The following is a 26,955-nucleotide window of genomic DNA, read 5'->3' on the forward strand; positions in this document are numbered from 1 at the left end:
TAAGTAGGGGACCGCCTGTAAAACATTGTTTACAGCGTTTATGTAATCTGTCGCGATCCAGCTGCGCATTCTCTGACGAAGATTCGGGTCTTCCGGAGATTCACTAAGGTCCGTGCGCCCGATGTCCACCAGGTGTCGCTGCTGCGCCGAGGTCCGCCGGAGCTCACCTGGTTCTTCTCCATGCATGTGAGGGCTTGATTCATTTTTTAAATTCCGCGTTTTTTCCGAATCCGTCGGGTTTTCGGTCGGCCACGCCCCCGATTTCTGTTGTGTGAAAGCTGGCGCGATTGCACCAAAATCCGATTGTGTGCGCCAAAATCCCGGCGGAATTCGTTGCAAAATGGAAAAAGTCAGGAAACCCGAAGAAAGCAGGCGCGGAGCACCTAGTAAATGAGCCCCTATGTGAACGTGAAGGCTGCATTCACACTTTTTAATTGTCTCACTGTCCCTTTTGTAGGCTATAAAATTTTTGCTTTTCTATAATTGGGGCCATATGATGGCATTTTTTTTTGCAGGATGAGATGCTTTTTCAAATGTAACCATTTTGGGGTTGATATTCCCTATTGTTTTTTGTTTTTGTTTTTTTTGTGGGACATGTTGTACTTTTCAACAGTATCATTTTGGAGTACATATTTTTTGATCACTTTTTATTGCAGTATTTGTGGAATGAAATAGATAAAAATCATAATTTTTTTTTCTACGGTGTTCATCATGTGTGTTTAATAATGATCTTTTTTAATCTACGGGTCGTTACGGACATGCTGATGCTAAATATGTGGGGTTTGTGTTATGATTAAGACTTTTTGTGCATTATATGACTCTTTATAAGTTATGGGGCTTATGGGGATTTTTATTAATTTATTTTTTATTGAATAACATTTTTTTTAACTTTTTTACTAGTTCCCCCATGGGACACCTCAGTGCTGCCATAGGAACGAACGGCGTCCCCAAAGGCGGGGCACTAAGTCAGTGTGCCAGCAGAGCAGAAAGTGGTTAAACTGCATAAATGTAAACGCAATAATTATGTAGACACAATGGGGGTCATTTACTAAGGGCCCGAATCGCTATTTTTCGTTGGGTTTCCCGAATATTACCGCTTTGCGCCATTTTTCCCTGAATTGCCTTGGGTTTTTGGCGCACGCAATCGGATTGTGGCGCATCGGCGCCGGCATGCATGCGACGGAAATCGGGGGTCGTGGCAGTCGGATTCGGAAAAAACGCGGAATTAAAAAAAAATGTGTCGCTTGACACACGCTGCACCCAGGATAGGATAGTGAACTCCGGCGGACTTCAGCGCAGCAGCTACACCTAGTGGACATCGGGCGCACTACCTTAGTGGAATCCTCGATGGGAAAACGCACCGCTCGATCGTGACAGGACCGGGTAAGTAAATCTGCTCCAATGGGGCAGATTTATTTACCCCGTCCAGTCGCGATTCGGGTCTGGCCGGGATTCACTAAGGTCCATGCGGTGATATCCACTAGGTGTTGCTTCTGCGCCAAGGTCCGCTGGAGTTCACCTTCTATTTCTTGGTGCAAGTAAGTGCGTGTCAAGCAACACATACCGCGTACCGTACCGCGGTTTTTCCGACGGCTTCTCCCCCTGACTTCCATCGCATGCAACCCAGCAACAAAATCTGATCACGTGCGCCAAAATCCCAGCGGAATTCAGCGCAAATCGGAAAACGTCAGGATACTTGACGGAATCGCGCGATTCGGACCCTTAGTAAATGAGCCCCAATATTTATGTAAACAGAATGTTAGGCATTCACACGTTGCAATTACATCACGTTGAGTTTAACCATGTTTATGGGAACACGATGGTCCAGATTTACTAAAGCCACTGCGCCAGTTTTCTGCCTGACTTTGCGTGTTCTTTTATTTTCAAACTGCTTGCACATGTATTCAAGAGTTGTTTGAGACAGAATTTAACCCTATGTTAAAGGTGCACCAAAAAAGTTGTGTCACTCTGTCAGGGCAGCGCCAGATTCATGAAGAGCATGCACCACAATTGCTGAATCTGGTGCACCCTGCACACTACACAGGCAAAATGCACATAGTGCCTAATGTAAAGGTATAATGTAGCCGAGACCACTTTAACTGTGGGTATAGTTTGGACTGGGGATATACTCTGGCCTGTTACATTAGGAACATCCCCTTTTCCTTCAACTCTTTTACCAGGTGACATTTTGGGTGTTGCATAGTAGAAGGATACTCAGTCCTTAGGTGTATAGACACTTGGGAATTGCGCTCCCACTCCCCATATGAATGCAACTTCATTTGAAAATTATCTATATATGATCAGGAGATTAATCACAATAACATTTTTATTTAGCAAATAAAATAATAAAAAGGATGATGGGAACATATGGGAAGTAGTAGCGCCATTCCCAAATATCTATACCCCTACGGGTATATACCTTAGTATATCTTTTACCTATAGTATATATTTACTATGCTTCTATGTGCCTCTGATCAACTTTTGGTATTCAGGATTGGACACGGCAGCTACCTGTAGCATTTCTACTTATTGAAGCTTCTTGCAGAGTTGTGCCTGTACTCTGTCCCAGGACTGGGCATCCCTGGGCAAGTGCTGGGGCCCAGAGCTGCTGGGGGGCACACATAAGGCTGTACATAAGGAATCCATAGGAGTGACGGGGCTATACCTAATCAATCCATACGGGATGAGGGAGGCTTTATATAAAATAACCATAAGGGGGCTGTATATAAAATAACCATTAGGGGACTGTTCGGAATGATAATGTAGGGAATATTTTAGGGAACAGGAGACTGTTTTAGTTACTAAATTTTTAATGACGCTAGGTGAGTTCACTGCAAAGGGGCCCACTGAGGCTCTGTCATCCGGGGGCCTACTGTAACCTGAAGGCAACCTGTAATGCCTGCCTGTAATGCTGGTTTTTGTGGTCTGTGCTCACTTTCTTACTAGTATTATTACTAGTAATCTACCAGCTAGGCCATTATTTTTATTCTTAGGCCATTTTTTTCCCTATTTGTCTATTTTTCCCATGTGACTGCGTTTTTATGTGTACTTTGGTAGTGGACCCACTGGACCACTGCAGACGATAAACCAACGTAAACCAACACCTGGGAGTGGAGTCTAAGTGGCTACTGGTTTCCACCAGAGCCCGCCGCAAAGCGGGTTGGACTTGCTGCAGCGTGGTACCACCAGGTACTTCCACAGGTGCAACTTTATCTGTGGTGGTGCCCAAGGCAAGATACAAAATAAGAACGCAGACACGGAGTCCTGGTCAGGACAAGCAGCACAGGATTAGAGTGGGCAACGGAGCAGAAGGTCAGAGCTGGCAACAAAGGAGTGAAGTCAGGAACGGAGCCTAGGTTATAACGGGAAATCACCATAAATGCAAAGGACATCAGGAGCAAGCTTTCTCTAAAGCACAATACTCTAAGATCCGGCACAGGAAGAGGCCTGGAATTTATCTGGAAAGGCGGTCGGCCAGCACCAATTATTGGTGAGCTGGCCCTTTAAAACTTAGACGGCCGGTGTGCATTCCCTAAGAGACTGGGACGTGTCTGCCGGAGCGAGGAGACCTTTGCTGGAGCGCGGTGAGGTAACTTAATCTGGAGAGCTCCAGGGACACAGGGAGGCACATGCACTAGCACTACTAGATTAAAGGCACCCTAGGACTTAACCTATTGTGGCCAATATTTTTGAGTCTCACAACCTCCTGTGGCCAGTATTTTTTCAGTTGAAAAGCTGGCAACCCAATGTGTACCCCTTGATACATGGAATTTTTATAAAGTGTTAAAAAAATGTGGCTTCATATTTCACCTAAGATGAACTCCCTCCACTGTAAAAGAATACTCATTGATTCCTGTAGTTGGCATTCGAATCCTCAAAATGTCCTCATTGGTAGGCTGATAACCATCTTTAGTGATCCTTTCCAGGTGGGTAAAATAGCTGCAAGAAAGGAAAGCATTGTAAGCAAAGGAAAGGGAAACCATGATTTAATCCCACATCATAGAGCTGTGCAACAAAGCTAATTCTAAGATTACCGTAGTGGTAAGCAATTCCACCTTCCTCTATTATCTCTGTCCATTATGTTGTTTTTGAGAAATTCCCATTTTAATCCTTCTAATAATTAGGCAGTGGACCATTACTTTATCTTCCTCTCTATTAAAGGAAATCAAAACCAAGCAAGATAAACTTAGGCTACATTCACACAGACGTATGAAAACAGCCGTATCCGTACCGTACCGTAAAGTTTTTTAACGGGTTACATACGGGCACATTCATTTCAATGGACAATACGTCCAACCTTTTATATTGCCGTTTTTGACACCGTAGCGTACCGTACCGTATATTAGCCGTATAAAAATATAGAGCATGTCCTATTTTCTCTCGTATTTCAGTTCTGTATGCCCTAGAAGTCTATGGGTGACGTAGAAAATACTGGTTAAATACGTGCTGCATACGGATGAAAAACGTCACGTATATACAGGCTCATACGGCCCGTAAATACGGGACTGGAGAAATCATACGGTCGTGTGAATGTAGCCTTACTCATACACCACCTGTAATCTACTGCACCAATAGAGTTTTGGAGGTGAACGTGTTGGGCCAATCACCATCACCTCCCACAAAACATAACATCTTTTTTTTTTTTGCATGCTACCTTAAATTTTTTTTGTGGTGTTTTTTTCGAGCTAATTAAAAAGGTAATAAAAGTTTAAACATTTTTTTTCCATTTTTATTTTGATTTTGGGTTAAAAGTGGAAAAAAGGCTTTTTTAATGTATTTTTTTAATTTTCAAATTAACTCAAAATAAACATTATTAACCCCTAGGCGCACCAGGACGTTATAGTACGTCCCCGGGGCTAGATGCTTAGCGCACGGGAATGTTCTATAACGTCCTGCTTCTGGCACCGGCTCACGAACGGAGCCGGTACCAGAAGCAGCGGCTGTCAGCTGTCTAGTACAGCTGACAGCCTGCGCTAACACCCGCGATCGGAGCCGGCTCCGATCGCGAGTGTTAACCCCTTACACGCCGCGGTCAAACATGACCGCGGCGTGTAAGGGTGTTTGCGCTGTGGATCGGATCCCCCGTGCCGCTTACCGGGGGATCCGATCCACTTCTGGGCAGCTCAGAGGACTGGTATGTGCCCCGGAGCTGCCCGTCTCCATGGCAGCCAGACCCCTTCCGGGTCTGGCTGTAAACTGTCTGAGCATGCGCAAGCTTGCTCAGACAGTTTACACTGCTCTACAATAAAATAGTATTGTAGAGCAGTGTATTGAACTTAAACCAGTGATCAGAGCATCACTGGTTTAAGTTCAAGTATGTATAAGTAAAAATATGCAAAAACACTTAACACTACACATTATAATAAATAAAAAATAAATACATAAAAATATAAGCCCCTAAAATGTCACTTTCCCATAAAAACACTTAATAAAGTATAAAAAACACAAAAACACAAAAAACCCCGCATATCTGGTATTGCCGCGTCCGTAACAATCTGTATAATAAAACAGAATCGTTACTGGACCCGCACGGTACACGCCGTAGAAAAAAAAACGCAAAAACGTTCCGAAAAAAGATAATTTTTAATTATACCCTATCAAAAAATGCTCTAAAAAGTAATTTAAAAAATGTTATGCACTCCAAAATAAGCCCACTAAAAAGAACAACTCTTCTCGCAAAAAATAAGCCCCTAACCAGATTTGTAAGCTGAAAAATAAAAAAGTTATGCATATGAAAAGATGGTGATGCTAAAATGAACAAGATTTTCTCCAAATTGGTTTTTATTCAGTACAATTGAATAAAATACACAAAACCCCCACATATTTGGTATCCCTGCGTCCGTAACAATCTGCATAATAAAACAGAATCGTTATTAGATCCGCAAAGTGAACCCCGTAAAAAACAAAACAAAAAAAAGCTCCAGAAAAAAGATCATTTTCAATTAATACCCTATAAAAATGCTCTAAAAAGGGATTTAAAAAATGTTATGCACTCTAAAATAAGACCACTAAAAAGAACAATCCTTCTCGCAAAAAATAAGCCCTTAAACAGATTTGTGAGGCAAAAAATAAAAAAGTTATGCATATGAAAGACGGTGATGCTAAAATTAACAACATTTTTGCCAAATTACTTTTTATGCAGTAGAAATGGGAAAAAAATAAAAAATCTATATAAATGAGGTCTTTTTGTAATCGTGGCGACCCATAGAATAAAAATAATATACTATTTTTATGGTATGGTAAACGGGCAAAAAAAAAAACCCATAAAAATCTTCCTGAAAAGTGATGATTTTCATTTCCTCCACCAACAAAGAGTTAATAAAATCTCACCAATTAGCCTATAGATTCCCCCAAATTACGTACCAGAAAAGTGCATCTCATGTGGCAAAAGAAATAAGCCCCTATAGGTCCACATTAAAAAAAAAGAAAAAAATTATAGCCTGTACAATGTGACATAGAAAATCTGCTCTGGATGGCGCCTCCTTCCCTTCTATGCCCGGCCGTGCGCCCATACAGCAGGTTACCACCACATATAGAGTATCCGTGTACTCGGGAGAGATTGGGTAACAAACTTTCTGGAGCCTTTATTCATTTAATCCATTGTAAATGTTTAATTTTCCACCCAAAATGGGTGTATTGTGAAAAAATATTACAATTTGCAGACTGCACCTCCATTTTGTTTTAACCCCTATAAAACACGTAAAGCGTTAACAAACTTCTTAAAAGTGGTTTTTCATACGTTGAGGTGTGTAGTTTCCACAATGGGGTAATTTACGAGTCTCACTATTATTTAGGCCTCTCAGTGTCAATTAGAAGTTGAGCAGGTCCATCTAAATGCGGGTTTTGGTGATTTTACAAAAAATGTGAAAAATGATACCTAAATTCTGAGCCTCATAACATTCTAGTAAAATATGTGGAATCTTAAAAAACCATGCCAACATAAAGCAGACATTTGGGAAATGTAAGTTATGAATTTATTTGGGAGCTATGACTATCTGCATCAAAAGTAGAGAATTTAGAACGTTGAAAATAAAGAATTTTTCCAAATTTTTGCCAAATTTTGTTTTTTTTCATAACTAAACACAAAAGATATCATCCAAATTTTTAAACTAATTTGAAGTACAATGTGTCACGAGAAAACAATCTCAAAATCCCCTGGATATCTCATAGCGTTCCAAAGCTATAACCACTTATAGTGACACAGGTCAGATTTGAAGAATGGGGCCGCGTCCTTAAGGCCAAAATAGGCTGTGTCCCCTAGGGGTTAATGAATTCCCTATTTTGTTTTGGTCATTGAAGAGAAGCTGCACCATTCAGAGCAGATTATGCATCGTCCCTTTTAATTGACTGTACAATCTTTATTTTTTTGGCAATTTGGACATGTAAGGGCTTATTTTCTGTGACATGAGATGCACTTTACAAATACTTCATTTTAGTGGGTCATTAGCTTATTGATGAGAATTTATTAACTCTTAAATGTATGTAGGAAAAGAAAATTGTAAATTTTGGTTTCATATCTTCTTGTATATTTTGCGGGCCGTACACCGTACCATAAAAATAACATATTATCTTTGTTTTATAGATCCCTACAATTGCGGTGATACGTCATTTATATAGTTTTTTAAAAATATTTTTACAATTTTACTGAAGAAAAACTAATACAGAGAAAATCTCATTTATTTTCGTATTGCCATCTTTTCGGAGACATAACTTTAATATTTTTTAGTTGACAGAGCTGGTTTAGGGCTTATTTTTTATGTGTTGAGTTGTCCTTTTCAGTGGTACCATTTTGGTGCACATAACCAAACATTTTTGTGAAGGGATGTTATGAAAAATGTACATTTTTGGCAAGTTTTTCGGGTTTCGTTTTTATGGTGCTAACCGAGTGGGTCCAATAATGTTTCTGAGTTATTGTACAGATTGTTATGGATGCGGTGATACCAAATATGTGGGTTTTTTTTGGTGATTTAGTTTTTTTACTTTATCAGATATATAGGGAATGTTTGTGTTTAGGGGACTTTAACTTTATTTAATTAATTATTTTTATTAAAAAGTGTTTTTTTTACTTGGGGTTTTTAACTTTTTTTCTTTAATTTTACAGGCTGGCTGGAACAAGCGATGCTCTGATTGCTAGTTCAAGCTCTTCTTCACCTAACACAGTGTAATACAGAAGTATTACAGATGTACAGATTACACTATTACATATGTATTACACTGTGTTATGTAACACACTGAGCATGCTGCGGTGATGCGTGACCAGTGATGCGTGTATATGGGTTTAATGCCTGCGATTGGAGGAAACTCCGATCACGGGTGCTAGAGACGGGTGCCAGCCTTGTCTTCGTGTTTTGTTTCTTATGTCTCTATGCCTGTTTCCCTGCCATTTGCAGGCTTTTTATGAAGATGAATTAAACTTTACATTTTAACAGTTTCTTCATTGATATGCTAGAATCCTTTCCTTGTTTTTTCCTTTGAGAAATCGTTTGTATGTTTGTTGCTCCTATGTTGTCTGACATTTTAAATCTATAATGGAAATTCTATTTACTTAGTAAAATTTGTTTCAACTATTGTGTTTTCATGTATATTACTTCTGTGTACATTGAAGTAGGTTTTATGCCATCTGTAATCTAGTTTTACAGACTGTTACACTGTTTCATCCCCCCCCCCCTACTCTCTCAGCACTTGTGCAGTGAGCACTTCCCCTTCTTTCAGCTGTGTCAAAACATTGAAAAAAAGTACACTGTGGCAACACCCCTAGTTTAAAAGTGGAAGTGTTAAAGTGCTCTGTAATAGGGAGGCTTTCTGGAATCTAAACATGGGAACCAGAACACTGCATGGTTGGACTCGTATCTGTTTTGAATGACTAGTGTCTGTTTTGAAGTTTGGGTATTCTGTGCAAGTAAGTCTCTTTCTTCTATATTTGTCAATTAAGATATGATGCGATAGTACTTTATTGATCCCCTGTGGGGAAATTGTTTTGTACATAGTGTCATATCTAGCAGTTGTTACACACAGAGACAGGCTTAACGTTACAGTTACATACAAACACTATGAGAGGTGCGTTCCTACATGTTGCAATGTTCATACTTACAGGGTTTTTTGTACACTTACTAGTTGGCTGAGTCAAGGAGATGGAATTCTCTTCTCTTCTCATAACATTTACGGATTCCAGGATCACTCCATAGTTTTCTGATGGCTAAAGCGTGATGTTTTTCTAGTTGCTGAATACTATATACATCCAAGCCTCTAATTATTTTACAATTTACCTAAAAAATAGACGCATTGTAAACTTTTGAATTTTCTTAAAAGCATTTGTTTTCATATACTTTGTATAGATGTGATCTTGTATGGGGTTCCTATCTTATTGACCCTCGCTATTTGCAAAGAACAAGGACGGGCATGGGCTATATTTCTCTGTAGAATGAAATTTGAGCATCTCTTAACAGTTCCTTGTGAAAAGGGCACATCTTGAAACATCTTCTGATGCTGATGCTTATACTGTATGGATAGACAGAGCATATATGCTATCCAGCCAAAAATGGGGGCTAAGGGCACTTCATTAGAACTTTGTTGGATGTTAGGGGCATAGTTCAGCTCAACTTCCCCATTCAGTTAATGCCTGTGATGGGTGCTGGCAAAGTCAGCATGTAAACGGTTGCAGCTGCGTGCTGGCGCTAGATTCTGCCATTTTAGAGAGGTTCATCGGGAACAACGACCCACCTCAAAATAGCAGTGCACGTGGCAGCAGTAGTTTGAATGTCGGTGTTTACTTTGCCAGCAGCAAAGCAGTTAAATAGTTAACAGCGGCAATCGTGTTATTTGTTGGGGGGGTGGGGGGGTGCAAGTTTTGACACCCAAGCACGAAACCAAACAGGATTTTAAAGTTTGGGGTTAGCCAAACCCAAATTTAACAAGTACACTCATCCCTAGTCAAACATCCAACAAAATTACTTACAATGTGTTACTACTAACATTGTTTCTATATCATGTAAATGAATTATTGAAAATAATTATTAAAAACCCAGATGTATGGACTAGTCACAGAAGCTTTTGAAACTAATCTGCCACATATGAAATTAACCTTACTAGATACAAAAAAATCCCATTTCCATAATACACACAAGTCATTGGCATTGACTCAAGAAATCATATTATAACATATCCCACTAAAGATCTCACTAGAATATTAAAAGGTAATACTAAACTGGCTACACAGCCCATCAGTTGTTATGTATATATAATGCCAACAAATCAGTATTTTAAAGCACAAACGATATGGTTAACCCGTTAGTGACACGGCCTGAAAAAGCTGTAATGACCGGGAATGTTTAGCAAATTTTCGTACATGGCGGTTTAAGGGCCATCACTTCTTTTTTTGTGTGTGCTACCTTAAAAATTTTGGCGGCTTTTTTGGGACATATAGAGCTAGTTAAAACATAAAAGTTTAAAGATTTCTCTTTTCATTTTTATTTAGGGTTAGAAGTGGAAAAAGGCCTTTTTTTTGTAATTTATTATACATTATTTTTTTCAAATCAACTCAAAATGAACATTATTAATGAATTCCCTATTTTTTTGGTCATTTGATATATAATATGTACAGTCTTGGGAAAACAGGGCAACTATGGCGATGTTTTTTGTAGTGTATCGGGGGAATTTTTTTATTATATGGGGAAATGCAAAAGTATTTGTATGAAGATTTATTAATACTTTTGTGTATGTGGGTTTTTACTTTATATGTCACACATGAGGTCATAAAAGACCCCTGGGGAACATTTTCAGTTTTTATTTTCTTTTACAAGTTTTCCCCTGTAACGGGGGTTCTATAAGAGCTCAAGTTACATGAGGGAAATGACCACCTGTGAAGGCTAATGTTGATCAGAGTTGTTCTAGGTCTGATCAGACCCAGTAGCTCTGATTAACCCCTTTAGACCCGGCGGTCACGTGACCGCTGAATCTATAGAGCCGGCGGCAGTGTCATCTATGCTCCTATATGCATCGTGCTACTTTAGTGCAATGCAGTGAGGAGTCGAGAAGGGAGAAGCAGTAATAAAATGCTTCTCCCTTCTCCATAGGGTCTCCGGGTGTTAGGGTTATTGTGAGCGAAAACCACGAGTACTCAAACACAAAGAACATGTACATTTCCATTTTACCTTAGACTTGCACTTGTTTTGTGTGTCTGACTACTTCTGGTTTGGCTCAAGAGAAGAAAATAACTGAAGGTTAATGGAGATGTGAACTGGGCCTAAGCCAGCTCTCAGCTCTGTCTCTGCAAACACAATACCATAGAAGGGGACTAGCTTGGTAACTGCGCTGAACCATACAGCCAGATACAGTTCTGAAAGCACATCAGAAAAAGTGGTTATGTGTGGTTTATGATTACATACTATTAAACTATCATGTTTTCTCTAACAGGCTTCTACCTGTGATTTAGTATTTAATAATAGGGTTTTCTTTGTTCAGATCTATAGTATGTGCTTCTTATATTCATCATCACTATGGATAACAAATATCTATCATGAAATGACTAGGAAAGACAGAAAGGAACCAGTGTGCAGATAATTGTTAACAATAACTTCAAAAAGAACCAGGATTAATGTGCGCACTCATATATGATATCAATATATAGATACTGTTACCTTATTTTCCTCCCAGACATAAGGTACCCTGAAGATCTCCATAGCCCCCACCAGGGACTGCGCACAAGTTACAATGTTCTGATGTATTAGCTTGGCATAAATTTTGCGGTCTTGCTCTGAGAAACCAGATCCGTGGATGATTCTCATCTGCTTGATAAACGTGCTCTTTCCACTCTCTCCTGTCCCTGTAAAGATACACACAAATGCATTAAATATAATAGCAAAAATGTATCAAACGTGAGGCAGAGGGTCATATTTACTAATGCTTTGTGCCACACTTTAGTCAGACTGTGCATATCTTCAAAGGTAAAATGGATTGCACAGGTATTTAAGTAGCGGGCACTTTGCGATTGTGCCATGCGCAACCCTTTTTTTGGCGCTGGCTTCCATGCAGCACAAATAAGGGGGCGTCCCGTCAGACAGTGATTGATCCGGACTGAGAGCGGGATTTAACTTTCAAATTGTGTCGCAAGCCCTAGCACTTAGATGCACCACAAAAAAGATGGTAAACTCTGTCGCACCTGAGTGGGGAAGCGATACATTCATGATATCGGGCGCACGATCTTAGTGAATCGCTGCACAGTGCATTAGAGTCAGACAATGTACTTTCTGTGAACTCCAGTGACGGGGCAAGTAAATGTGCCCCAAAGTGCCATAGGTGCAGTTTACTCACAAATGTGCAGGGGGAACCAGATTATTAAATATTAGCGCATAGTCTTCAATTGTCAGGCGCATCCGGCATCTTTAACATACAGTGCAGCTCCTGTGTAGTGTTTCGATTATAGTGTTTACAGCTTTCAATGGTGCAGCGGCATGCATGGGCAATCATCACTTGACAACGGGGTACTCATGAGCACTGAGTGGTTGATGGGTATCCTGTGATTAGAAGTTAAGTCTTCAATGAGCTACACCACCTTTACCTACTATGTCTATGCTACAGATTCAGTGTTTTAAACCACTAGAAAGTTTTATTAAGGAATAAATCAGAAAAACATTTACTTTAACCTTTTCACACCTGGGACTATTTTAACATTGCTTTTGTTATTTTCCATTTCTATATTATAAGTTTGAGAGTTTCAGCAAAGGAATAATCTGAACAATCTTTCTACCATACACCAGTATAGAATTTGATGTGTGTTTACTATGACAGAGCATATTTCTGCAAAATTAGAAAAAGATTTTATTCCATTTACTCTTACAACTACTTACAGTGCCCATATTACACAAAACAAAACATATTGTTCTGTGTTTAACAAGCTCTCTTAAAGGGGTTGTTCAGGATAAACTTTTTACTGGACACAACAAACAAGCAATAATCACCTTTATACATTGCAGTGTGATCACTATTTGTATACTAAGGCTCAGCAGTGATGCGGCAGTGTACATGGTGTCACCTCTTAAACCTTCTTTTGGAAGAAAGCAGACATGTTTTTCAACTAATAGACAAACCCTTTAATTTATGAATTTCTTCACTAGTTAATGAGGAAAGATATTAATATTTAGTCCAAGAAGTACACTACAGGCAGTCCCCTACTTAACACCCGACTTACAGACAACCCCTAGTTGCAAACGGACCTCCTGATGTTAAAATTTACTGTACTTTTGCCTTAGGCTTCAATGATCAGCTGTGACAGTTATCAAAAGTGTCTGCAATTAAGCTTTATTGTTGATACTGAACCTTATGACAATCCCAAAAAATTGTGGTTGGGGTTACAATTATAAAATATACAGTTATACTTACTGTATACTTACATACAAATTCAACTTAAGAACAAACCTACAGAACTCGTACATAACCCAGGGACTGCCTGTATTTTTAATTACAATTTTAGTCATCATGATCTCATGATCATAGCCTTTTATAAAGACATCATTCCCTCCCTACCCACTTGTTTCATTTGTCAGTCTGAGTAATCCTGGTACATTGTTTCCTCCTTTATTATAGACAGGGAATAAAATAAAACATATCACAAAAAAAGATCCGTAAATAAAAATTGATTAGAAAAATCTGATTTTATTTAGTCATTAAAAAAAGAAGCTCATACATTCCCTTTCGGAATATATACCAAGTTTTTATACATCATTTCTGTTCTATAGGAAGAGCTTAGTGTTTCCTGCTGTAGCAAGAAATTATATTGTAAACATAAAGGTATTGCAGCATTTATGTAAAGCTGCTTACCGCCAAGTAAAAATAGAGATATTGGGGCAGATTTATCAAGCTGTTTGAAAGTCAGAATATTCGTAGCTGTCCATGGCAACCAATCATAGCTCCCCTTTAAAATCTTCATGAGCACTGGTAAAATGAAAGCTAAGCTGTAATCGGTTGCCATGGGCAACTAAGAATATTCTTACTTTCAGACAGCTTGATAAATCTGTCCCATTATACACTATTCACAAACAGGCATATTTATCTTGTGGATGAAATGTTATTATGAACCTAAAATGCACTATAACCTATACAGGAGAGCTATATGTGAACCTTTGTTACTGCACATGGTCATATGTTCAATGTTTCATAACTTTTTGCACAACTTATTGTTATTTAAGAAGGAGCTTAACCGCAAAATTCAAATCCATGAATCCATCGCCCAATACATTTCCTATTACATTTAGAAATTGGTATTTAAACAGACTTCCTCGTCACCTTTGGACATCATGAGACCAAGATGACACTTAACAATTGATCAACAGTACCTCACCATTGGAAGCTTATGAGCAAGTTATTCTCAGATGGAAGTGGCCTCTGAACTTCAAGTATCATAGCGCCACTAGCAGGAGGCAACAGAGATACAGAGAAACGGAAAAAGTCACAGAAAAACCTTTGGTCACACCATACACTGATGACTGCTTGATTGTGAATGATTCTCTGCAAGACTGGATGATGAATGCCACACAATTCCAGGCACATTTAAGGGAGGTGAAAGGCACCTGAGTTTCACGTCAGATTATTGCAAACCTCTTAAATCAATGAGAGTTGCGTGATAGACTATGTGGAAGAATACCACACCATCATCATCTTGCATGGATCAGGGATCATCTACTCTGGATGAGAAACAAATGTTTTAGTATTGTTCACTAAATTTTAGTTGTGTAGAAATGATAGGTACAAACATTGTTGGAGATGCTATACATCAGCCACTGTTGTCACCCGGTAGTGGAGTTACATTGTAGCTAGATGTTTCTAGTCAATACAGAACTGTTTTACACAGTCATCCACCAGCTCATCAAGTTAACATCATTAAGGAATAGCTGCTGGAGAATGGGGTACCACAAATGGAATGGCCTGTTTTGCCATGCCTCAGAAGACAATTAGTCGACTTGTGAACAGCACAAGATTTCATTGTCAGGTTGTAATTGATACTCAAGGCCATATGAGAAGTTAATGAGATGTTGACATTTTTTGTGGGTGTATACCCACCATTGTTGTTGGCTGTTGTTTCAATAAATTGTTAGAGATGAGTAAATCATCATTGCATTCTTCTACTTTGGGCATGTTGGGGCGGAGAACGGGCCCGTCGTGGACACTAGGCCTGCCATATTTACTATAGTCTTCAAGTGGAAACAATAGCAAAAAGCTCTGACAGTTCAGGCCTGGTCTACAGATCGGAACTGGTGGAGTTTTGTGCCCATATCCATTAAGATGATGCGAACGACAGACCGCTGGCGGGGGACTTTAAGAGTGAAGTTCAAAACACAGGTCCTAATGAATTCCCCCCATTGTGCCAAAAATGCTATGTTTATGTCATGTAGTACATTGAATCTTTGCAATATCTGTTCAGTTATTCACTGTTCACAGATCCTAGATCACCTGTTCACTGTTCACAGATGCTTGCAGATTATGTGAACCTTTATAAGAAACAGTTATTGAGGGTTTCCATCATAGAAGGCAGAGTTTTAGTATTTTGACAGGCTTATCTAGGATATAAACTATGGTTACAGTTAAGAGTACCATAAGAGATTAGAGATCTTAATAATTAGTAATAAATGATAAATGTAGCATTATGATTCATTGCATTCATGTGATTCTAGTTATGTAACACAAACTAAACCTTCAGGAAATACAGAAAGTGTACAAACACCTATGTAAGTCAAGCAATGAGTCATAAAAAAACATGAATATAGAGAAAATAGAAAATGCATCCATTAGTTCCTTGACCACATTGCCTCTTGACTTCCTCACTTTCTATCATGTGACATTCCAACCATAATCATGGGAGACTTTAACGTCCCTATTAACACTCTTGTTTGCCCGCCTGCTTCTCAGCTCTTAGCATTAACTACTTCTCTTGGTCTTTCACAACTCTCCGATTCCCTCACTCATAATGAGGGAAACATCCTAGACTTGGTCTTCTCCGGACTTTGTTCAATATCTATGTACCAATTCTTCCTTTTCACTTTCAGACCATTATTTCAGACCATGAAATAATTTCTCAATCCACTCATCCCACTAATCCCTCTGGTACCTTACCTTGTTCGCTCTCTTCCTTTGAGCCAATCACAGAGGAAGTGTCCAGGTTCTTTTCCTCTGCTCGACCCACTAACTGTATCAATGCCTCTGTCCCCTCACACCTGGTACAGTCTAACCAGCAGTCACTTCAACCTCTCTCTCTCTTCTGGTGTCATCCCTCTTCTTTCAAGCATGCAGTTGTTACCCCATTACTTAAGAAACCTTCACTGGACCCATCCAGTGCTACTACCTACCAACCAATTTCTAATCTCCCTTTCATCTCCAAGCTCCTGGAATGGTCTGTTCTCAACTAACCCGCTATCTCTCAGCTAACTCCCACCTTGACTCAATCTGGCTTTTGTACTATGCACTCGACTGAAACTGCTCTTACTAAAGTCTCCAATGATCTCCTCACTGTTAAATCCAAAAGTAACTATTCACCGCTCATTCTTCCAGATCTATCAGCAGCATTTGATACTGTGGACCACCAGCTTCTCCTCAGGATGCTGCGCTCCATTGGCCTGAAGGACAATGTACTCTTTTTTCTATCTCACTGATCACACTTTTTGTGTCTCCTTTTCTGGATCTTTCTCTTCTCCTCTTCCTCTCAGTGTCTGGGTTCCTCAGGGCTCAGTCCTAGGTCCTCTTCTCTTTTCCCTATATACTGCCCCATCGGACAAACCATCCCCAGATTTGTTTCCAGTATCATCTCTATGATGATACCCAGCTATATACTTCTGCATGTAACATCACCCCTGCCTTAATCCAGAACGCTAGTAAAAGTCTCTCTGCTTTCTCTAACATCTGTCCTCTCTCTTCTTGAAATGTAATCTTTCTAAGTCTGAACTCCTTATCTTTCCACCATCTACTAACTGACCCAACCATGGCTTCTCCATCTCTGTCTGTAGGATCACAATAGCACAGAGGCAGCAGGCACGCTGTCTTGAGGTTGTGCTGGACTCCGACCTCTCGCTCTTGCTGCATGCATGTCAGAAACATCTCCAGAATCCACCCATTTCTGACAATTGAAAATCCTAAAATGCTAATTGTTGATCTGATTTACTCTTGACTAAACTACTGTAACTCGCTACTAATTGGTCTTCCACTCACTAAACTCTCTCCTCTCAAATCTATTCTTAAAGTGGTTCTACAGTAACAAAGATTGACCTCACTATACCTTATCACTCCACACTTATCACTTCACTAATTCAGTGTCATTAAATCTTCTGCCCCCTTTTTCATGAAATCAAAGTCATCCCTGTGCCCTGGCAGCTCCTGCTACACTTAGTTTCCACAGAAACTACCTGTATACTTTCTCTGCTCTCCAGTTGGGCATTAGCAGACAGCTCCCTGTTCTCTGCTGTGGGGGTATGACTGCACTTCCTCTGTATGAATAAGCTATGCTGACCAGGGGGATTGTGGGAGATAATCTTTTAGCAGAATGGGGGCAGCCATCTTGGAGTGGTGCAGCTGCAGCAGTGAGCTTTGATGTGACAAGTAAAGGAATGAAAGTATACAGCCCAGGGTGGTGAGGTAAGGGTGTGCAACTATAATATATGCAAAAGAACTGGTCAGTTAAAAAAAGTACATTTAGTGACCGGAGAACCCCTTTAATGCAGCAGCCAGGCTTAACCTATCTTCGACTCATCCGAGTCTATAGCCAACCCGTGCTCTTCGATCTGCACATCTCCAGCACATCACCAATTCTCTGAAATGTCCCTTGAAACGTGTTATTAAAAGCCATCTTTTTATTCATGCCTATCACACTCGCTACCTGCATGAAATGTCAACTATCTTTTTACTAATCCATCCTATGTCCTCCTCCCGTTGCTTATTCAGCAAACACTAGATATATACCAAGCATCAGGCTTCTCTGCAGTCACTTTCACCTAAGACCTTGTATATAAGATTGCGGCTGATGGCAGCAGAATTTGTATTTATTAAATTATTTTACACTTTTCTCTTATTATACTAGCTCTTTTACCTCTTGTGTCACCCCCTTCATCCTCATAGAATGTAAGCTCTTGTGAGCAGGGCCCTAATTCCTATTGTTCCATATAAATGTTTGTACTCTGTAATGTAGTATTATTATATTTGTATATGTCCCCTATGATTTGTAAGACGCTACGGAATTTGATGGCGCTATAGAAATAAAGATTATTATAAAGCAACCTGTGGTCCATTACTTATTACTCTCTATTAGATGATGGATAAAAGGCTTAACCAACAGAATTTATATAAAAAAAATGTTACAGATTGCTGGAGAGTCTTAACATTTTAACAAACTTTACATAAATCAATAAGTGAATAGAAAATGTATCTTTTGCCACTTATTTTCCTCCTCTCATTCCTTCATATCTCCATGATAAAATGAGTTTCACAAAAAATATTTTTTTTGCTAGCAAAGGACAGAAGGACACTGTCACACACTGTACCACTAATTACTATTTATCCCCCAGAGACCTAAGTACGGTAGTCTGTCTACACGAAAGAAGGTTCCCAGCTGTTAACTAAGCCGTTAAGGCTTATTAAATGGGATAGGGGCATTTCTGATATAGTATATAGTTTCAATTCATTTATAAAAACATTTTGAAACACTCTATTGGGGTTGTTCTATGATTATTGACATGTATGATGAATACAAAAAAAAGAGTATAAAGAAACGATTTAAGCAATTTAGGGATTTTTCTGGCTTACATACTATTCATAAAGTGTAGTTCTTGATGGAGGAAAAAAGGTGGAACTCCTTTGATGCATGCATGTCCTATGTAAGTGAAATTATCTTATTGTTGTTGAATGGACTTCTCTAGGATATTGGGACAGACCCAAAATCTGTGATTGAATCTGAGAGGGTTAGGAGACATGCCTCCTGATCTTTGCATTGTTTAAATCTTCATTAATTCAAAGAGATCAATAAAAACATAAATGCTATTCATGCTATTTAAAAAAGGAGTACCATTTTGGAATAAGGGCCCACATGTTTTTGCAAGAACCTGGTGTGCATGCAGTCAGATATGTATAATTAATTTCACATTTCAAGACAGCTCTTGATAAAACTTATTTTATGTGTACATGTTGTCAGTCCTTTGCTTTTCACTGAATCATCTTCCATGGAATTTCCTTGTTCATAGTGAGATGGGTGAGGTAAAAATGTAATAAAGGGTTTTTCCACAACTTCCCTTAACTGAGACTGCTATGTAGAAATTAGGCGCGTAGACCAGTTTCACATGAGCCGAAAGGGGTTTTCTAGGTCTCAGTTACAAGGATCTGACAGCCATGTTTTCATATCACTCTCATTAACCCCTGCAGTCTAATTGTGTTTTGACAATGCATTCTGGTGACACCCCTGGGCCTACCAATGGTCTCGGATAGAAGTCTGTTTGATCCAGACAAAAAGAGCTTATGAATTTATGGAGCAGTTGCACACTGTCATGGCTGGTCTGTTAATAATAGACTATGCAGTGTCCTATCTCAAGTAAATGCCCACACTACCAGGGATAGAGTTCCTTGCACCAAAGTTTTATATGATGCAAGGAATCACTGCTTTCACAACTTTTTTTGTTAGTTTGAAAGTAACATGGAAAATTGAACTTTGCTGGGAATATTGAACACACAGAGTGAGGCTGCATTTACACAAACGTATTCGTCCCCCATAAAGCCCCTCTGGGGTATTATTCTCATGACACTAAACAATGATCTAAACAATACCTGAAGCTCATGATGTATGTGAACTTTTTGAAAAATGATAAACCTATGCATTCTATGAGATTTGTCTAAGATTTCTATACTAGTTCTATCCAGTGCTATCCAACTGATTTAGTAATCTGAGTGCCATCCAGGTTTTGTCAAATTTTCACAGTTCTGAGCTGCTACTTTTTCATGATTTCCTAGCACCATATGTGAAAAACTGACCACACCAGGATGACATTAGAGTGCAGTCTTTTGTCACCTACAGTCAGTGATAAAAACCCAGGACATATGAATGGATCTAAAGTTACCGGATGCATGATCTGTTTCTGGTGATCACAGATTCATATCTGTTTTAATCATGGACATCTAAAAAAAGGCTTAAATATCCTGACATATCCTTAACAACATGCACAACTATATGACATAAACACGAGTTTTGCTGTAGTTCATATAGCTGAATCCTGTTCAGTTTCTTATGCCAAGACCATCAAAGGAATCTACCTAGATTTTATTGTTATTTATAGAGCATCATTTTCCCATGGTGATGGACATTCAATAAGGGGGTCACTGCAAAATGCAAAACTGCAACCTGGAACAACTCCTACTTTTGAATAACAAATATCTATGCTAAATATCTGCAAGAGTACTGCTTTATACCCTTAAATAAATTATTGTTGAAAAAATGTCAAGGTAATGGCTAATAATTTAACTCTTACCTAAAAGTAGAAGTTTCAGCACTCTCCTATCCGTCCTTTTCTGTATTTGAAGCATTCTATCAATCTCTTTATTGACAGCCAATGCCATTTTGTCATCCTCGGACAAGCAGGGGGGGCAGAAGCACCAGCCACACCACCACCGCATATCAGTGGTAACACTTCTAGAATTCTATCCCAGAACTCTAGTACAAAGAGCAGACAACCTCATCACGTTTCATGTCCATTTTTTCTAGGTATCTCTGTCACCCTCAAGATTTCAAGTTGTCTTTGAACAGAGAGCCTTAGCTGGTATATTTGGGGACCACATTGGCTTTCCGGCTGAATCCAGCGATGATGGCTTTTTCAGAAATGTTTAGGAACAAGAGAATGGAAGGATGGCTGCATAGAAAAGTAAATCTATGATTTACTCAGTAATACACTCAAACCTGTCCTTCTGAGCAGTTGGCTTGCTACATGAGAGCTACTTGAAGTGTTTCAGCAGCTGAAGTCAAACTCAAGTGGAAACTGGATAAGGAAACAAGTTTTTCGAGCTGACAGTTCTCGACCGCACCTGCGCTATGTATTCCCATTGGCATGAGCCGCCCAAACAGGTTATGAACACATAACTGCAGCTTGAGAATATTATTATAAATAGAGAAAAAAAAAAAGAAGAAACAGGGAGAAGATTTGGGAGTTCACTCCTCCAGCACGAGTGATACTGATGACAATACACAATATAATTATGTGGTTAATGCCTATGCAGGTGTTGCATTCATCATAGAACATGACCGACCTAAGAATAATGACATCAATTTCTCATTTACTTTTCATAAAATTTGCAAATAGTAAATACAGTCACTGTCTACAAATCACAAGCAATGTCATGAAATATTTTTGTCCCAAGCATGCATTTATGCTCAGTTGAAGGTGTGTACCTTGTCCATGTGGAAGCAATTCCTTCAGAAAAGTCCTTGGCAATCCAGGATTATTTAAACCATCTTGGACCAGCCTGTTTTTCACCTTTAGGAATGCCATAGCCCATAACTTTTTAATCTTGTTGTAGCTGAATAAGGGATTGTTGTGTTTTTCAAAACAGGTTGCTTTTATTATGACAATTTATTTTGGTTACATAGAACTTTTAGGAAAGTATGAGGAAGGCAGTGGCGAAACTAGAGTCCTCTGGCTATTTATACCCAAAACACATTGAACTTAAACCTTATTGTGTGTCTGCCACTGAAAAAATGACTAGCACACCAAAAGCATGTTCATGTCCATAAGGCCTTAAGTTTTGTTCTTCTTTAAACAGTGACATCCCTAGGTAAAAATATTGGGGGCCCATGCCCCCAATATTTTGGCTTTGTGGGGGACATTACTTGGTGCTGTGGGGGACATTACTGGTCTGTGGGCACATTACCGAGGCCTGTGGGCACATTACCTGGGGCAATGTTGGGGACATTACTGACAGCTGTGGGCAGGTTGCTGGGGGCTGTGTGGGTGACATTACTGGGGGTGGGGACATTAGTAGGGGCTGAGGGCAGATTCCCGGGGACTGTGTGAGGACATTACTGGGGGCTGTGGCCAGATTACTAGGTGCTGTGGGTACATTACTGGGGGCTGTGTGGGGGACATTACTGTGGGTAGGGACATTACTGGGGAATGTGGGCAGATTGCTGGGGGCTGTGTGAGGACATTACTGGTGGCTGTGTGCGGGACATTACTTTACTCAGATATTATGGCGGAGTGGGGAGGGGGTATAAAGATTGGGGACCATGTACTGTGTGTAAACCAGTATATATGTATTAAGTACAGACAAAAAGTTTAGATACACCTTCTCAGAAAAAGAGTTTTCTGTATTTTCATGTGCAACACCCTCGCGGATGCAAGGCAGAGGAGTGGTTGCGAATACGTCCCACCATGTAGCTTGAAGCCTGTGTAGGGTCTAGTCAGCCCCACAGCATGTCACTACATCACACTACATAGTCCTTATAGGACACAGGGGAACATTGCAGTGGTAGATCCTGCCTGGTAAGGCAGGAGTTAAGTGTTTTGTCTGATGTCATATGTGTCAGCCAATCACATGTGTTATACTTTGTCTCTGTGAGCTGAGATGTAAGCTGAGATGTAATTGGAGGGGCAGCCACCACCTGACCAGGGGGAGTAACAAGACCCGGTCAGGAAACTTCCAGAAGAAGTGAAGTTCTCTCTCAGAAGAGAGTGCTATGTGAGGAGAGAGTTCACTTTCTCAGATTAGAGACTCAGAGGAGTCAGTGCAGCTAGCACACCAGACCAAGAGCAGGAAGAGCCTAGCCCCTGCCTGAAGAGTGGAGCTAATAGCTAGTATAGTGAAGAAAGGGGTTTCATCCTACCTTTAAGGGTGATACCTGAAGCAACCCAGGAAAAGCTGAAGCATCCTTCCAGGACACAGCTACCTCCCAGCCTGCCCTCTGCATCCAGGCTGGTGATCTACATCCTATGGCTCCCTCCAATTGCATCTCAGCACTCCACTACTCTGTTAAAGGCACGTTGCTGCGGTTCCTGTCGGTTCCAATAAAGAACTGTAAGTTGTTTTTGTTCAACCTCTGCCTCCGTCTGGTCCCTGCTACTACGGCTGCCATCATCACAGGCACCCTGTCCACTACACAGAGACTCATACTCTAGACACCAAAGGGTTGCCCCAGGGAGAACCGCTATAGCAGCCTCTCCCTCATCATTTCTTGCCAACATCACCCTACTGGAGACCTGCCAGGCTGTAGGACAGCCCTCCGGTTCCCCATACCAAGCACCGTGACACTAGCGTGCCTAGGCCGCAACCGCCAGCCACTCAGGTACTGCGGGCCCCGGCTGACTCCAGGCCCCAAGAAAAGGCTAGGCCCCGGTGGGGGATGTTGCACATGACTATAAAAATTGTAGATTCACACTGAAGGCATCAAAAAGATGAATTAACACATGTGGAACTGTATACAGTACTTAACAAAAAAGTGTGAAACAACTGAAAATATTTCATATATATATACGTGTGTTTTATGGCATTTACCATGTTATTTTCTGTTACCAGTATGTTGAGGAGGACTTTCTATGTAGCCAAACCCCTGTGAGTGGTGCTCTGCTTGATCTTCATTTTCAAAGAAATGCATGTGATCAGTAACCAGTACCTGCTGTTTTGCATAAATACAAGGCAATCGTCACTTGTGAACGCAGTCTTACAGTACTTTGGGGAGAGTGTTAGGGGTAGCAGCAGGATAACACTGTAAGGGTATCAAGATGTAGGGAGGGAAGAACATGAGATGTCTGTGTCTCAGGGAGGACAAATGGCTGAAGAAGAGACGTGGTGATGCTGGACCTAATTAAGAAGATACAATTACAGTCCATAGACAAGTCACCTGCAGTCACTGAATGTAATAAGTAGGGATTTCACACACCATTGGTTGGCCCCTTATTTAAATACCACTTTACCTATATGCAACATACATGCCTCCTGAGGAGACATTCACGAAACGTGCATTGAGGCACACTCCTATGAGCTATCACAGTTTTGGGTAAGAATGAATTTTCTGCATTTACATTTGAGCTGCTTTATGAAAACTTTATTCTTCTTTTTGATGTATTTAGCCAATTACACGTTGGGAGCCATTGATGTTAAGAAACATATTTTTTCTTTTTTTCCTTGTCCTAACTGTGTGCCATAGTGACATCTAGTGGCTGGCTCAGGGACTTTCCCTTGTTAATACTTACTTCATTATCTGGGCTTTCTCTTTGTGATAAATGAAAATATATTTTTAATATTTGATTAATAAAGGTTTATTTTTATTCAAATTACATGTGATACATAGTCATTGAGGTTTAACCCAATCTATTTGGGATTGTAGTAATCTGTGCATAGTCAACTCTCCCTGTAAACATCTAACTATGGCCATTTTAACACTGTCAGTATTTTCCATCATTATGTGTTAAGTCAAAACCAGGAGTGGGATCAAAACAATGAAAAGATACAGGCTCACATTTATTAAAAACTGTGCAAACTGCACTAGGTTAGTTTTCCTTTGTAGTGTGCAGACGGCGCCAGATTCAGGATTTGTGGAGCCCGTTCTTTATGAATATGCCGCTCCCTGCACTGCCCCATCAGAGTGCAGCAACTTTTTTTTGGTGCACCTTAAACATGGGGCGTGGAACACATTTCTGTTGGACTTTGCATGATAAATGTGGTACACGGTCTGACTGAGCACCAGAAAGCTCATTTCAGTGCAGAAATTTGTGTCACATGAAGAATGGTGCAGCCGTGACACAAAAGGGTTGCATGCAACACAAATGTGGCGCAGACACTTCTTAAATACCTGTGTAAGCAGTGTGCACCTAAAAGAACATGTGAAGTCCTCCAGAAAACTGGCACATGGCCTTTAGTGCCCCATAGAGTTTTCCATTATAGATATTTGGTTTTGACTTAAAACACTGATGCAAAATACTGATGAAATACTGTGGCTCATTTACTAAGGGCAGTGTCCCAGTTTTCTGTTGGACTTTGCATGTTCTTTTAGGTGCAAACTGCTTGAACTATGCTTCACGCAACACAAATTTCTGCAATGCGTTCCGGTGCTCAGTCGGACTGTGCTCCAGATTTAACAGGGATGTGTCACACGCCCTATGTTAATGGTGCACCAAAAAAGTGGTGCACTCTGTCAGAGCAGTTCAGAGGGTGCCAGATTCATGAAGTACGGGCACCACAAATCATGAATCTGGTGCCCTCTGCACACTACACAGGCAAACAGGCCTTTGGTAGGATGCTACTAGCTGTTTATGAAGCTGAGGTTTCTGAGACAGAACAGACTACAATAACCACAGGCCTCTGTATTTATTCAACTATAGCATGCACCCACTACAGCCATGCATGACCCTGCAAAGTGTGGTACTGTACCTAAGTGCCAGAGAAAGGAAATTATAAATCTCTCTTGTTTTACAGCAGACGGGGCAGACCTAAAAAAAATCAGGGATCCTAGATAGACTCTTAAATGTATTACTACCTTCTGGCCACATTTATCAAAACTGTGTGCAATTTGTCTATGGAGTGTGCAGAGTGCGCAGAGTGCGCCTGATTCATAAAAACTGGAATATGTGCAACAACCCTGCCAACGCATAGGCAAGGTGGTTGTTGGGAATAGCACCCTCTCCATGTTAGGAGCTGTTAGGGAGACTGATCACCTCTCTAGGAGGTCTGGAGAACTTTGTAATTGCTGCTGTAGCCACTGCCTGGTAAGGCAAGAGTTAACAATGTGAAATGTTGTTGTCCAATAAGAATCTGATTGGAGGGTGCTACCACCTGACCAAGGGAGTATAAAAACCCTTGCTGAACAGGAGCACAGGTTCAGAATACAGCACATGTCCGTGCTGAAAGGTCTGTTGAACTATTCAGAGAAGTGAGAGACTCTTGGAGCACATGTCAGCTCCTGCAGAGCTGCACCAGCCGGTATCATAATACCAGGAAGCAGAGATGCCTCAGGCCACTGCCTAGCACCCAGGGCAAGTAGGGGGACTTAAGACCCCAGAGCAGAGGTCCACCATCCGGACAGAGTTCCATCTTTACCGGCCCAGCCTGAAGTTACTACCAGGCTGAGAGCAGCCTTCCAGCTTGCGGAATCTGATGCTACCGCTTGGCCGTTGCCTGCTGTTTAAAGTTTAATAAAGAACTGTAAGTTGATTTGCAATGTGCCTCTGTGAAATCCCTGGATGAGACTGTATAAACACCACAGGCTCCCCATCCTCTATCATCCAGGGACTCCAATATACACCCCAGGGAGAAACCTCTTTCATTAGCCTTTCCCACCATATTTCTTGCACACACCATCTCCTGGGCTGACCATAGCGTGCCCAAGGACGCATAAACCACTCCGGTATTCTGGGCACCGGCTGTCTACAACCACCCAAGAAACGCTAGGCCCCGGTGAGGGATCTTGCAAGTTGCATCACGAACAGGATATTTACTTCTGTGCCTTATATTGGCACTTTGAACTGTTGTTTTATAAAGACTGTGCTGCCTATCCCAGTTGCCATACGGGTTAAGGCCCAAGTGTGATTGTGCTTTACAACAGTGTTCCCCAATCTTTTTGTATCTGGGGATCTGCACCCAAACATTTTTACCAGGGACCGGGCCTGGTAACCCTCTTACCATGGTTCCTGGAAAATAAAATTGTGTGCCTCGCAAATAGTCCATATCTAACCCCAAACCATTTAGTGTGCCATTTACTGCAGCCCCAGGTTTTAAATGCCCCCTTTCCTGTAGCTGCTCTTTTTCTGTATCACCCTTTTAATGTTTTAATAAGAAGATGGCTACAGAAAAGGGGACATTACAATACCCCTTTTTCCTTAGCAACCCCCAAACACCTATAATGTCCCCTTGTCTTTGTACATACCATATAAACTCAAGTATAAGCCGACCTGAGTGTACCTAATTTTACCACAAAATACAGCCAACATAGTAATAAATAAGAGCAATGAT

At 40.5% G+C, this 26,955-nt stretch overlaps 1 protein-coding gene across 2 annotated transcripts in view; it reads right to left on the minus strand.

Annotated features, from left to right (window-relative positions):
• LOC140064132 (guanine nucleotide-binding protein subunit alpha-15-like) overlaps positions 1-20,981 on the minus strand; it is a 64,441-nt gene extending 43,460 nt beyond the window's left edge. For both annotated transcript variants that reach the window (XM_072110702.1, XM_072110710.1), the window contains exons 1-4: positions 20,490-20,981; positions 11,637-11,821; positions 9,112-9,266; positions 3,811-3,939 (exon numbers count right to left, since the gene is read on the minus strand). In XM_072110702.1, coding sequence (XP_071966803.1) covers positions 3,811-3,939; positions 9,112-9,266; positions 11,637-11,821; positions 20,490-20,634 — 614 coding nt within the window. In that variant the 5' untranslated portion in view covers positions 20,635-20,981. The remainder of the gene's footprint in view (positions 1-3,810; positions 3,940-9,111; positions 9,267-11,636; positions 11,822-20,489) is intronic.
• Between the last annotated feature and the right edge of the window lie 5,974 nt (positions 20,982-26,955).

This window comes from Engystomops pustulosus, chromosome 1, assembly GCF_040894005.1.
Source record: "Engystomops pustulosus chromosome 1, aEngPut4.maternal, whole genome shotgun sequence".
NCBI classification, from domain to species: domain Eukaryota; kingdom Metazoa; phylum Chordata; class Amphibia; order Anura; family Leptodactylidae; genus Engystomops; species Engystomops pustulosus.